Source organism: Entelurus aequoreus, linkage group LG12, assembly GCF_033978785.1.
Source record: "Entelurus aequoreus isolate RoL-2023_Sb linkage group LG12, RoL_Eaeq_v1.1, whole genome shotgun sequence".
NCBI classification, from domain to species: domain Eukaryota; kingdom Metazoa; phylum Chordata; class Actinopteri; order Syngnathiformes; family Syngnathidae; genus Entelurus; species Entelurus aequoreus.
Genome location: NC_084742.1, coordinates 6120692 through 6134932, shown reverse-complemented (window position 1 = coordinate 6134932; position 14241 = coordinate 6120692). Strand labels below are relative to the sequence as shown.

Genomic DNA, 14241 nt, shown 5'->3' with positions numbered 1-14241 from the left:
TATTTGAATATTGTTTTTAATATTGTTGTGCAGCACTTTGGAAACATTTTGTTGTTTAAATGTGCTATATAAATAAAGTGGATTGGATTGGATTGTTACACCTGCCAGTTTGTCCCATTTCAGTCCTAACATGTCCAAACACACATTTACGTATGTGAACAAGTCATTACCTGTGGTTGTCTCTTTAATTGACTGCATGGCTGCCAGCTCCTCCGTGATTTGAAAGTCTGTAGTTATCCCATGTAAGAAGATGAGCAGCTGGGCGGTGCCACGTACATTACAGATCTCATCCAAAGCCAGCGAAAAACTTTTTGTGAGAAATGACGAAATTTGTCCTGATGGCTGCATCTCTGGGGGTGTGAAATTTGGCAAAAAGTCCTTGTTGGGTTTGCAGTTTTACCATCAACGCATCAGCCTCCCTTGCGCGCGCTTCATCAGACCAATTCCGCAAACGCATCAGCCTCCCTTGCGCGCGCTTCATCAGACAGATTCCGCTATTTTTCCTCGTGCTTCGTCGTGTAGTGGCGATTCAAATGATATTCTTTAAACACAGCAACCTGTGTACCACAAATTAAGCACACGGCTTTACCTTTAATTTCTGTAAATAAATACTTGGCAGTCCATGTCTTGTTGGAAACACGGCATTCGTCATCAACTTTTCTCTTTTTAGCGTCTCATCACTTGTCGCTGTGCACCTTCACTCACAGGTTACACCCTGACATACACCCATACATAACACTTTTCAAAATAAAAGCAGCACAGTTGTATTGCACGCATGACATAGATGTTTTTTAAACTTTATTTTGTAATTTGTGATTGCCGCTGTTCACATTCCCTCACACACGCGCATACGTCCACACGGAAGTAACACAAATAACGCTTTTCAAAACAAAAGCAGCACCTTTGTATTGCACACTCGACATAGATATTTATTTTGTAATTTATAATTGGCCTCATGCGGGCCGGACAGGGACGCACAAAGGGCCGGATGTGGCCCGCGGGCCGTAGAATGCCCAGGTCTGCTCTAGATGCACTAACTCCAGTCGCAGTCCACTCACTCCTGAAGCCCCCTCAAATGTTTCATTAGCTTTTGCTTGAAGACCCTTTCATGGTGTACTTTTCACACTTATCCTTTTCACTCAACTTCCTATGCATATGCTTGCACACGTGCTGTGTGCAGCCAACTTCTTCAACAAGGACCTTTTGTTGGTTACCCCGTGAATTGTTTACAGTGCCTATACTTACACAGACGAAGAAACCATAAGGCTCAGGAAAACAATATTCACAATTTTATGATGCACTGAATTTTGTGTTTTCATGCAAACAAAATAAAGGCTTGAAATGTTCAATTTTATGTGGAATACATTTAAATAATCTATGGGTTTCCCTTTCTGAGTGACAAAATGTGGCATTCTCTATTTTTCATTATCTAAAAGTCCTGTAAAACTTTGCGAATCAGTTTTTAAAGTGTTTTTTTTTAGCTAGACTGACTTTGGGCTGATTTTCTTTTGTGTGTTGGGTTAGTTACTGAAAACCAGTAACTAGTTACAGTTACTAGTTACTTTATTTCAAAAGTAGCTCCGTTACTAACACCAAAAAGTAATGCGTTACTGTGAAAAGTAACTAGTTACTTCTTTTTTTTAAGGCTCCCATTAATGCCCTTTTAGCCTTCATTTCAGTACTGTTTTATTACACTGCAGAATAATACAATCTGTTGATCAACTTGACATGCATTTGCATCACTGAACTCTGCTAGGCAGTGTGGTCTACATACAACACACAAAGACAAAGATATGTTTCAAAGGGCCACTTTATTACAGGCCAGAACAAATTGACAAAACTATTTTAAATAGCTGCAACATAACATACATACAGTAAGTAACAAACAGCATAATAACAACATAGCTGTAAAGCTGGCTTCACCCAAGGAAGGCACACATGACATACACAAAGCCTAACCAGGCATTTGTCTCTCTCAAGGAATTGTGAAATAAAATCATGTCTTCAGGAGATCAACACTGTACTGAAGTCCAGAACACTCTACGCATTTCCCCAGTTTTAGTTTAGAGATAAGAAAAGATTGGCCTGGCCCACTAGGATCCCTCTTTCTGTTTGTGAACTTTATAGTCTATACATTTAGAGTGATGTGATAATCAAACACTCTAGAAGTCTAGAATGAAAGAGCAACAGTATATAAGAGAATTGACAGATTGTGTACCTCCAGTGCTGAATGATGAGCAGAGGCAGAGTTTGGGGAGAGTTCTTTAGCGCGCTTTCCATGTTTATGTACTCACTGTCCACTGTGTCCAGGTACGTGGAACATGTTATCCGTGCCATTTGCTGGCTCACACAATATTATTTGACACTAATGTTACACAAAGCAACAAGCCTAATGCATGATATCGGAGTACGCACACTCAGCACGGACGTCGTTCCTCTGTCTGGTTATCCTTCTTACCTCTTCAGCTTTCAAATCAGTGTATTGGAGATTTGTGTCTTCATCACCCTGGCAAAAATGTATCATTATTATGGGAATATTTGGATATATTTATAATCTTTTGCATAGACATGGTGTACAACAGGCATGTCCAAAACCCTGTCTGTGGGCCATATACAGATTTTCTTTAACTAAAATAACATTTTAAGCCATACTAAAATAGAAATAGACAAAAGGTGAAAACAACTAGATGCCTTGCTTTGGATATTGAGGAACAATCAAAATACAATCGCAAACTATAAGAAACTCTTCAAAATCTAGAGTTGTATCATCGACAATTACTGTTGCCTTTAATCGACTCAAAAATAGGGAATTATTTGTTAATGTATTGACAATTTAGCTTGACAAACTTTGCATTAACTGCATTTATATATGTAGGAATGCATGTACGCAGAGACAAAATGTCGATATCAGATGTACACTACTGGCTTAGGTCCTGCGATCAGATGCATGTTTTGCAGTAATAGTGTATTATTACATAGTAAACAACTGTTCAATAATTTATTTTGTGGACAAAATTAACCAGCGACCCCGAAGGGAATAAGCGGTAGAAAATGGATGGATGGAAATATTTTTTTTCTTCTAAATTGTATGGTTTAGTTTAATATTTAAGGATTGACAGAAAACCAGGTGTACATATTTTAAAATGTAATAATAATAATGGATTAGATTTTATATCGCGCTTTTCAATTATTAAATACTCAAAGGGCTCACAGAGAAGTGGGAACTCATCATTCATTCACACCTGGTGGTGGTAAGCTACATTTGTAGCCACAGCTGCCCTGGGGTAGACTGACAGAAGCGAGGCTGCCAGTTTGCTCCTACGGCCCCTCCGACCACCACCTATCATTCATTCATCATTCATTCACCAATGTGCAGCGGCACCGGGGGCAAGGGTGAAGTGTCCTGCCCAAGGACACAACGGCAGCAATTTGGATGTCAAGAAGCGGAGAGCGAACCTGCAACCCTCAGGTTTCTGGCACGGCCGCTCTACCCACTACGCCATACAGCCCCTGTAAAATGTATATTCAAATATTTCATTTTAACAACACAGCTACCTTCAAGTGGAGAATAAATTAGGCTCCTCTTTTGTTTTGTCTTTCTTTTACTTGCTCATATTTTAAATAACGGTTTGACCTTTGATTGCTAGCAAGAAATGGCAGTGCCACAGAGCCAATCAATGTCTCCATTCCGTGGCATAGGCCGTATAGGCAAATGCTAAGGGCGCCGTCCACCAGGGGGCGCCACGCCAATGTTGGCGAAAAAACAAAAAAAAAGTTGGTACTATTATTTCTAAATACAAAAAATAATCCCACGCTAATTAAAATGCAAGGTAAAGCCTATTTAATAGAAATATTATTTGTTACAACATTACTTTTCCACCCCTTTATGTATTAGGTATAGTTGTAAGCCTAGTTGTTAAAGTGCACATCATTAATGTTAATTAAGCAATATCACATGAGAGGGAATGCTGTTTTTTTATTTGAACACTGCTGTGATTCGGTTAAAGATAATCATAACATAACATTCTCATATAATATGTTAATTTGCTTTCTTTAAGTAAAAAAAAAGGTCAAAGACAAAGCTATTCAGTTTCTTGTGAGTATATACACTTCACTGCCGATGTGGGGGGGCGCCACCTAAAATCTTGCCTAGGGCGCCAGATTGGTTAGGACCAGGCCTGCTCCATTCAATAAAGTAACATGCATTTTGGATGGTAAAAAGTGCAGGGGACCAAAACTGCCCTTTGAAAAACATACGTCCTGTTGGCCAATATGTCAGTGTTATTCACCTGGCGGCCTGGGGGTCAAACCTGGTCTGGGAATGACACTCAAATCTTGCGAGACAAACATTTTTGCAGCAAATTCCTAAATACACTGGAGTGCTCATGTTGTATAGATGAACCTGGACCACTGTAAACACATTGGCAGATTCCTGCATTGACATTTAGCCTTGCTAACAACTAGAACACTGGGGTCCAAACTTGTGATTTACAAATCTGGAGCATTCATCAATGCATCCCTTTTTTTTGGCAGTTACACATTTTTTTCGTAATGTAATTTATGTAACTAAGGTGTTTACTTCAGATGCAGTCAGTTGTCATTTGTTCAATTTCTTTATAGTAGTGTTCCTCAAGGTTCCGTTTTAGATCTTCTCTTTTTCATCATTTGGGCTTTTCAACTGGTGGCCCGTGAAGTCAGTTAAAAAAAGAGACTGCAGATCTCTCCTGGAACTCTGACAAAATAAATAGACCAAAATAAAATGTCTACTGTAGAGGACGCTGGTTCTCCGGAATATACAAAATAAGAGTGATAGTGAGGGGAGAACTACGGCCCCCAAAACATTTAGTAACTAAATTTTAGTTGAATATCCCTGTCCTGTATATTGTTTTGTATAGTATTTAGATAATCAGGAATGATTTATTAGTCCAAATTGTGGATAAAACGACTTTTAAAAAATTCAACAGACATAGCTTTAAAGGCCTACTGAAATGAATTTTTTTTAATTTAAACGGGGATAGCAGATCTATTCTATGTGTCATACTTCATCATTTCGCGATATTGTCATATTTTTGCTGAAAGGATTTAGTAGAGAACATCGACGATAAAGTTTTGGTCGCTGATAAAAAGCCTTGCCTGTACCGGAAGTAGCGTGACGTCACAGGCTGAAGGGCTCCTCACATTTCCCCATTGTTTACAATGCAGCGAGAGCGATTCGGACCGAGAAAGCGACAATTACCTCATTAATTTGAGCGAGGATGAAAGATTTGTGGATGTGGAACGTGAGAGTGAAGGACTAGAGTGCAGTACAGGACGTATCTTTTTTCGCTCTGACCGTAACTTAGGTACAAGGGTTCATTGGATTCCACACTTTCTCCTTTTTCTATTGTGGATCACAGATTTGTATTTTAAACCACCTCGGATACGATATCCTCTTGAAAATGAGAGTCGAGAACACGAAATGGACATTCACTGTGACTTTTATCTCCACGACAATACATCGGTGAAGCTCTTTAGCTACGGAGCTAACGTGATAGCATGGGGCTTAAATGCAGATAAAAACAAAAGAAATAAACCCCTGACTGGAAGGATAGACAGAAAATCAACAATACTATTAAACCATGGACATGTAACTACACAGTTAATGCTTTCCAGCCTGGCGAAGCTTAACAATGCTGTTGCTAACGACGCCATTGAAGCTAACTTAGCTACGGTACCTCGACAGAGCTATGCTAAAAACATTAGCGCTCCACCTACGCCAGCCAGCCCTCATCTGCTCATCACGACCCGTGCTCACCTGCGTTCCAGCTATCGACGGCGCGACGAAGGACTTCACCCGATCATAGATGCGGTCGGCGGCCCGGAGACGGAGGAAGTCAAGGTGAGGTCGGCGACTAGCGCGTCTGCTATCCATCTCAAAGTCCTCCTGGTTGTGTTGCTGTAGTCCGCCGCTAATACACCGATCCCAGCTACAGCTTTCTTCTTTGCAGTCTTCATTGTTCATTAAACAAATTGCAAAAGATTCACCAACACAGATGTCCAGAATACTGGGGAATTTTTCGATGAAAACAGAGCTGTTTGTATTGGGACACAATTGTGTGCCAATACTTCCGTTCACTCAGTGACGTCACACGCATACGTCATCATACATAGAGATTTCCAACCGGAAGTTTCGCGGGAAATTTAAAATTGCACTTTATAAGTTAACCTGGCTGTATTGGCATGTGTTGCAATGTTAAGATTTCATCATTGATATATAAACTATCAGACTGCGTGGTCGGTAGTAGTGGGTTTCAATAGGCCTTTAATTTCTCGTCAATTGGGCGTTAATGACTTGAAAATTACCAAAACGATGAATTACGAATTAAAAAACGATTGTAGATTAAAATATCTTATTTGACTGTAAAAGTTACTATTAACTACTTGGCATATTTTGACCTACATCAGATGGTTACAGCATGTTTATTAACAAACAAAAGTTTAATAATATGAAGCAGCCCTATTTTACTGCATGTAGACCTCAGTGGAAAACGTTTGGAGTTTGGACACCCCTGCTGTCCAACCACATTCATAAGGAAAAATCAATACAGAAAGTAAATAAATGGCATCTGAGACACAAAACATATACCTCCTCTGGAGCCGAGGCAGCATGTAATGGTTGTCGTGGGTCTAGTTAGGGGAAAGAGAACCTCTTTCAAAATGAATGTACTTCATAAATGATGCACTTTGCAATGAGGCACAGACTTGAACTCGCATCCTTACCTGCCTGATCCTGTGTCTTCTTCTTTATGTTACAGGCCAAGATGACAATCACCAAGACGGAGAAGGCCAAAGCTCCACTTAAGATGTACACCAGCAACGTGTCACCTGCAGACGGAAGTGTTATTTGCAGGTAAAGCACTCAGCAGCCACACCAACTGAGTCCCTTACGTTCAAAGGTCACGGTGGTGCCCTTCCCAAACAGGATGTGTCCACACATGGCCACGGCACAGTAGTACGTCCCCACGTCTGCGTCGTTCAGTCCGCTCATCGGTACCTCGTAAAAGCAGGTGCCGTTGGACCTCCTCCCTTCTGAAGCGTGAATGATCCCTGGGCCGGATCCGGGCTCGTTCCGTAGCCAGTAAACCTGGTGTTCCTCGTCACAGGAGGACATGGTTTGGACGGTGCAGCTTAGAGTCAAATTACCTCCATGGAGGATGCTCTTAGATGCTGGCTGCTTTACTGATGCTGGGATGTCCCAGGCGGAGGCTCTCACCTCCACTAAAATACTCTCATGGAATTGACTGATGGACAAATAATTAAATATGCAGAAGTAGGTCCCAGAGTCTGACATTTGCGCATGTGTGATGTTCAAGCAGCTCCTGTCGGAGAGAACTGTCAGGCTAAGGCGGGAGTGCTTCTCCGGTTGGCCGTGAAGTTTGTTACTATGGCCTTGGGTGTAGGAGCTGGCCAGCAGTTTTGGTTTCTTCCCAGGCGTTTGCTTGTACCAATAGAACATTCCGAAGTCGAGCCCTGTGTTTAAACACTCCAAAGTCACGTTTTGGCCCGCCTGAACCGGCAGATGGTGCATGTACGACGACGACGACCTCTGACCTTTTGTATGAGCTAGTAAACGACAAGACAAAGTTATAGATGCTCATTATCAGTTTAGTAAGGACACCAATCAAAAACTTTCCAGCTAAACTTTATCTGCAATCATCACAGGAATCTCTTTAGTGGAGGTAATGGAGGGGGGGGTCCTCACCTAGTGTCCACAGGAGGAGACAAGTGACCACACGGAGCGTCATTTTGTTGTCTTAATGATGAAGGAGCAGCTTTATGAGGTCTCTATACTGACTTCACTCATCGGCCAATCAGAAGTATGTGTGGGTGTTTCCGCTAATGTAAACTTCAATGTCTTAGCAATCTCCCTCATCACATCCTGTTTTGTTCATGCAATGATATTTGCAAGTGTTTATAACACACGTACACACCTACAGCATAATAGGAGCAGCGAGTAAAGACCTCTAACAAATTACTGTAATAGTAACTACAGTATATTGTGTGCAAAAATGGCTGAATCATTAGCATTTATTTTGATCTGTAAATGAACCTTGGATTTGCAATGGTGTCATGTGTCCACTGGGTTGCAGAGCACACCATCTTTTGCAATATAAAGGAAGCCGACAGTATGTGCTATAAATCTGCACTTTTGTTTTCACACAGTTAATCGATAGTTACTTACTCACTGGAGTGGTTTTCGACACTAATGTGTCAGTGGTTAGAATTATAGTGAAATCTAACAGTACACTTACTGTATTAAATAGTACCAAATACAAATGAACAAAGAATAATTAAATGAAAGCATGTTTAATTGGCACAAGTTCAGTTCAGTTCAGTTTATTTTGAAGATGCATACAACACAATTAGAATTTAATGCATCACATATTTCGAGTTGTTTCATTACAGCATGTTCGAAAAGGAGTAGGAAGAAGCAGAGCTTATTTACTCTTACCCCTTTTCATATCCTAGCAGTCTTATCCTATGTCTTTGTTCTTTGTTTGTAACAGAACAGTGAATAAGTAAATAATAAATAAATAAATATACCATAAGTAATTAAACAAATATTAAATACATAAATAATTATTGTCTCTCTTTTTTTTTTAATGGTTCAAGATATTTATGATAATTGTTCTTCTTTGTACTTTGTGAACACTTTTGGTTTGAACAGTCTCTTAAACTGGATGATATTAGTGCTTTGTTTGATTTATTTGGTTAGTCCATTCCAAAATTTAATTCCACATACGGATATGCTAAAGGTCTTAAGTGTTGTACGTGCATACAGATGTTTTAAATGAGATTTTCCTCTATGGTTATATTTTTCCTTATTTGTTGAGAATAATTGTTGTACATTCTTGGGTAGCAGGCTATAGTTTGCTTTGTACATAATTTTAGCTGTTTGCTAATGCACGAAGTTGTTGAATTTCAATATTTGTGATTTAATAAATAAAGGGGTTTGTATGTTTTTTATATCCAACATTATGTATTATTCTAATTGATCTTTTTTGTAACACAGTTAGTGAATGAAGCGCACATTTGTAGTAGTTTCCCCATATTTCTACACAATAACTCAGATATGGTAACACTAGCGAGCAGAAGAGAATATGAAATTATTTTTGGTCCAGAACTTGTTTGCTTTATTCATTATTGACATGTTTCTTGCTAATTTAGGTTGTATATTTTTTTACATGAGGTTTCCAGTTAATTTTTTATCATCTATTATTACACCCAAAATTTTTTTTTATTTTACCCTTTCAATATCTACTCAGTCTATTTGTATTTGTGTTTTACTTTCTCTTCTACTGTTATCAAATAACATTATTTTAGTTTTGCTTAGATTCAAAGATAGTCTGTTTTTGTCAAACCATCTTTTTAATTTGTTCATTTCTTCGGTTACTATTTGTATTAGCTTTTGTGTGGTCTCTCCTGAAAAAAAACTTAGTCGTGTCATCTGCAAATAATACTAACTTTAAGTCCTTTGTAACTTTACAAATGTCTGTTATATAAAGATTGAAGAATTTTGGTCCTAGAATTGATCCTTGAAGTACGTCACAAGATATTTTCAGCTCTGTGGAAGTGTGTTTGCCCATCGTCACTTATTGCTTCCTGTTGGTTGAGTAGCTTCTTACCCAGTTCAAGATCAACCCTCTGATTCCATACTTTTCTGGTTTGTATATTAAGATATTATGATTGATTGTGTCAAATGCTTTTGTTAAATCCATAAACACTGCAGCAGCACATGTTTTACTATCTATTGTATTTGTGATCTCTTCCATTATTGTGATTAAGGACAATGATGTTGAAATGTTGGCTCTGTATCCGTATTGGTTGTCTGTGGGTGTTTTAATTTTATTTATGAATTTGTCCAATCTGTTGTTAAACAATTTTTCAATAATTTTAGGAAATTGTGGAAGTAGAGAAACAGGTCTGTAGTTTGTAAACTGGTGTTTGTCTCCAGTTTTATACATTAGTATGACTTTTGCTATTTTCATTTTGTCTGGGAATTTGCCTGTTTGAAATGATAGGTTGCTGACATATATTTGAAATGTTCTGAAATCTCTTCAATAACCTTTTTTATTGTTTCCATATCAAACCCGTTAGTCAGTTGAGGTCTTGGATTTACCTTTTTTCACAATATTGATTATTTCCCCTTTTGTCACACCTTCGATGAACATCACGTTGGGATTTCTGTCTATGGTGTCAATCAAGTCCTCAACTGGCTCGGGATCTGGAATCTTTTCTTCCATATTTGGTACAATGTTCACAAAGTATTTATTGAAGCTTTCAACTACTTCGTTCATATTGTCATTTTCGACATTTTCGTCTGAGAAGTATTTAGGGTAATCCTTCTTAGCACCAATTTTAATAATGTTCTTTTACATTTTGTACTTGTTTTCTGCCTCTGTGGATCTTTGTGTTATAAATGTTCTATATAATGTATTTTTCTTGTTGCAAGCATTTTTCAGTCCTTTTGTCATCCATGGTTGATTGGTTTTTCTTTTGCTTCTTACTAAGTTGTTTCAATGGACAGTGTTTGTCATAAAGCATTGTGAAAGTATTTTTAAAATTCCATATGCATTATCTAATTTTCCCTGTATAAAAGGTCCCAACTTTGATCTCTCAGGTCATTCTTGAAAGCTGTCATACTTTGTTCTGTGCATATTCTTGTCATGTCTATTTATCATGTTTTGTTTTGGCCATGTGTTTGTTTTTTGGACTCTTTTTAGTTCCTGGTTGCACTTCCTTGTTTGTTTGTTTCCATAGCAACTCATTAGTTTTCACCTGTCCTGTCACGCACCTGTTTCACGTTTTGAGTCACGCACCTGTTTTCACTGATCATGTCACTATTTAAATCTGTCTGTTTCTGTTGTTCGTCCTGGCGACCTCACACTATTTCATCACTCTGCTTCATGTCATGTCACAGTTCTTTGCCAAGTAAGTTTTGTTCATTTATGCCACAGTTAGTGTTTTTGTTTTATTGTTCATAGTTTCTGCCTTTGTGCAAGTTTTGTGTTTATACCCAAGTTTTGTATTTCCGCCATTGTGCGCGCCTTTTGTTTGCTTCCCTTTTTTGTAGTTTATTAGTGTTAAAATAAAGAATGTATTTAAATTCACGCCTTGCCCGTGCCAATTTTCCGTTGCCTTCTGGAGAAACAAAACCCAAGAACCAAGTCGTGACAATTCTTCAAAATGTATTGTAGTCGTCAATGTTCCTCTTCTCGTCGTTATAGATTATGAAACCTGGCAGATGATCACTGATGTCGAATTTTAGCAGGCCAATTGTAGTATTACTATCAAAATCATCAGTAAAAATATTATCAATAAGTGTGTCTCAAGATTCTGCTTGGCCTTGTGATTTTAGGATATAAACTCAGGCTATACATTGTGTCTATAAAGTAATCAATGGACTTTTGTTTGTTAGGGTTGAAGAGGTCAATGTTGAAGTTTCCACATAAAGTAATTTTTTGACTGATTTTATTAACAACTCATTTCTCAAACATATCAATGTTTGACTTACTTGATCTATGTATACAACTGATTAATATGTTCTTGTATTTTTCATGACATATTTTAATGGTTAGACATTCTAAGATATTGTAATCAGCTAATGACATATTTTTTTTACCACCTTATAGTTTAGGTTCTTCATCACGTACACAGCTACTCCTCCTCTGTTTTTGTTGATTCTGTTGATATAATTTAGTTCATATCCTTTCAGGTCAAAATCCATTCCTTTTTTAGCATCCATCAATGTTTCTGAGATAGCGATCACTTTGAAGGGTTTGTTAAATTGTTCCAAAAACTGCTTCACGTTATTGTAGTTTGCATACAAACTTCTGCTGTTTAAATGACTAATCAACAGTTTATTGTCGATTTTAATGTTTCCGTTATATTGTTCGTCTGTATAATAAAAACAATTATTCCTGGTATGAAAGAAAAAAAATTGTATCTGGGTCTATATCCTTATCTAATTACGGACTGTTATGATCTATGCTGCTGAAGTTTTTCAGTTCCATACTTTCCTGTTTAGCAATCTTTTGTGTTGCCCTATTAATGTCTATAAGTGTAGAATAATGTGCACCTGAGTAAAGATCTTCTTGTTCGGTAATCTTTTTTTTTTTTTTTACCTTAACCAAGGGTTATTACTTGAAACTGAGACTCTGACAATACAATTGCATTGTGTGAAGCTGTGAAACTATTAGGCTCTTCTTTTAAAGTTATTTAAATCATGCAAGCAAGTGTTTATTGCAATTAATCACGATTCAAAAGTGTGATTAATTTGATTTAAATAATTAACCGTGTGACAGCACTAATATAAAGCCAAACAGGACATACATTTCCTTAAGTTTTTGAAGGGCATTAAAACATTTGGATTCATATTTATTTTTACTTTTTTGCTCAAATTTCTCAATTAACTTCAGTCCTACAGAAAAATATCAAACATGTAATGTTTCGATTTTCAAAATTTTTACCATTTTCATTTTGAAGGCCTTTTGATGAGATGCCACATGGTTTAATTTAGTAGAATAACTCATTTTATGCAAATGTATACTGATTGAAAACTCATTTGATCAAAAGGCCTTTAAAGGGTTAAAATAAAATATAAAACATTACAAGTTTGGGATTTTTGTTTGGCTGAAGTTGAATGAGCGATTTGAGCCAAAAAAAAAAAAATCTAAAATGTTTTTCATGCTCCGTTGAAAAAGAAACCACTTTTATGTCCTGTTTGTCTTCGTACTGTGAAAGAATTGGACATTGACATTTTAAAATCTAACATGAAAAAACCCTTTGAGGAAAAGTCATGTGTTGCAGAGTAACACAAAGTTTTTGGCCAAACAAAAACAGTCTGCCTTTGTCCCTAGATGAATTTAAAGTATTATTATTATTATTATTAGTATAATTACTATCTATATACTAAAAAATGCATCTCGTGTGACCAAAGAGCCGTTTTGCATCTCATAGTATCATTCATCATAAAGGGTGAAAGCGAAAAGTTTTCAAAATGCAAAAAACAAGAAAAGTTCAAGTGTCTTTAAAGGTACAATGTCCATAACGTTATACATTTATATGAACATAGAGGCAAGTAGAGCTGTAAAACGCTTTGGATTGACAATATTCTTTTTTGTGTGAAATACAAATAACAGTGGAAAAAGTGTATACGTATGACAAAGACAGCAATTTTTTTTTACCCGAGACCATTTTTTTATTTAAAAAGGAAAGTTAAAAACCATGAACTGACTTAAATGTAATGAGTTGTCAACAGCATTTCTTAAAATGCAAATGCAAACAATCAGAAAAAAATACTTAATTTGTCAAGTCTTTAGTTCATGGTTTTAACACTGTGGCCCGCCGCTTCCGCTTATGAAATGGGTCAAGAGTTGCTTGTGAGCTTACCGCGACGCTTTTAGGTGTCAGGCGTTTTTCCGCGGAACAAATTTAGTAGACGTGGAAATGAACACACTTCCTGCCCGCTGCGCACACAGCAAATATGCTGCATTGCTTGTTTTGACACCTCTGAATGAGCTACTGAAGTGTTAAATATGCATGTTAAGCACGGTGGGAGAGGGGTTAGTGCATCTGCCTCACAATACGAAGGTCCTGAGTAGTCTTGGGTTCAATCCCGGGCTCGGGATCTTTCTGTGTGGAGTTTGCATGTCCTCCCCGTGACTGCGTGGGTTCCCTCCGGGTACTCCGGCTTCCTCCCACCTCCAAAGACATGCACCTGGGGATAGGTTGATTGGCAACACTAAATTGGCCCTAGTGTGTGATTGTGAGTGTGAATGTTGTCTGTCTATCTGTGTTGGCCCTGCGATGACGTGGCGACTTGTCCAGGGTGTACTACTGCCCGATTGTAGCTGAGATAGGCTCCAGCACCCCCCGCAACCCCAAAGGGAATAAGCGGTAGAAAATGGATGGATGGATGAAATACAATGCATCCGGAAAGTATTGACAGCGCTGTACTTTTTCCATATTTTGTTATGTTACAGCCTTATTCCAACATCTTTAAAATTCTACACACAATACCCAGTAATGAAAATGTGAAAACATTTTTTTTTCGTTTTGCTAATTTATTAAAAATAAAATAATACAAATCACAAATACATACGTATTCACAGCCTTTGCTCAATGCTTTCAATTATTTTTGAATATGATGCCACAAGCTTGGCACACCTATCTTTGGGGATTTTCGCCCATTCATCTTTG

At 37.8% G+C, this 14241-nt stretch overlaps 1 protein-coding gene across 1 annotated transcript; it reads right to left on the bottom strand.

Annotated features, from left to right (window-relative positions):
* Positions 1-2389: 2389 nt before the first annotated feature.
* Positions 2390-7839, bottom strand: LOC133662584 (uncharacterized). The gene is made up of 5 exons (XM_062066699.1): positions 7742-7839; positions 6928-7602; positions 6760-6864; positions 6626-6666; positions 2390-2506 (listed from the first exon to the last, which is right to left on the bottom strand). Exons 1-5 carry the CDS (start codon positions 7782-7784, stop codon positions 2390-2392), a joined length of 981 nt encoding a protein of 326 aa, XP_061922683.1. The 5' UTR covers positions 7785-7839.
* Positions 7840-14241: the final 6402 nt, after the last annotated feature.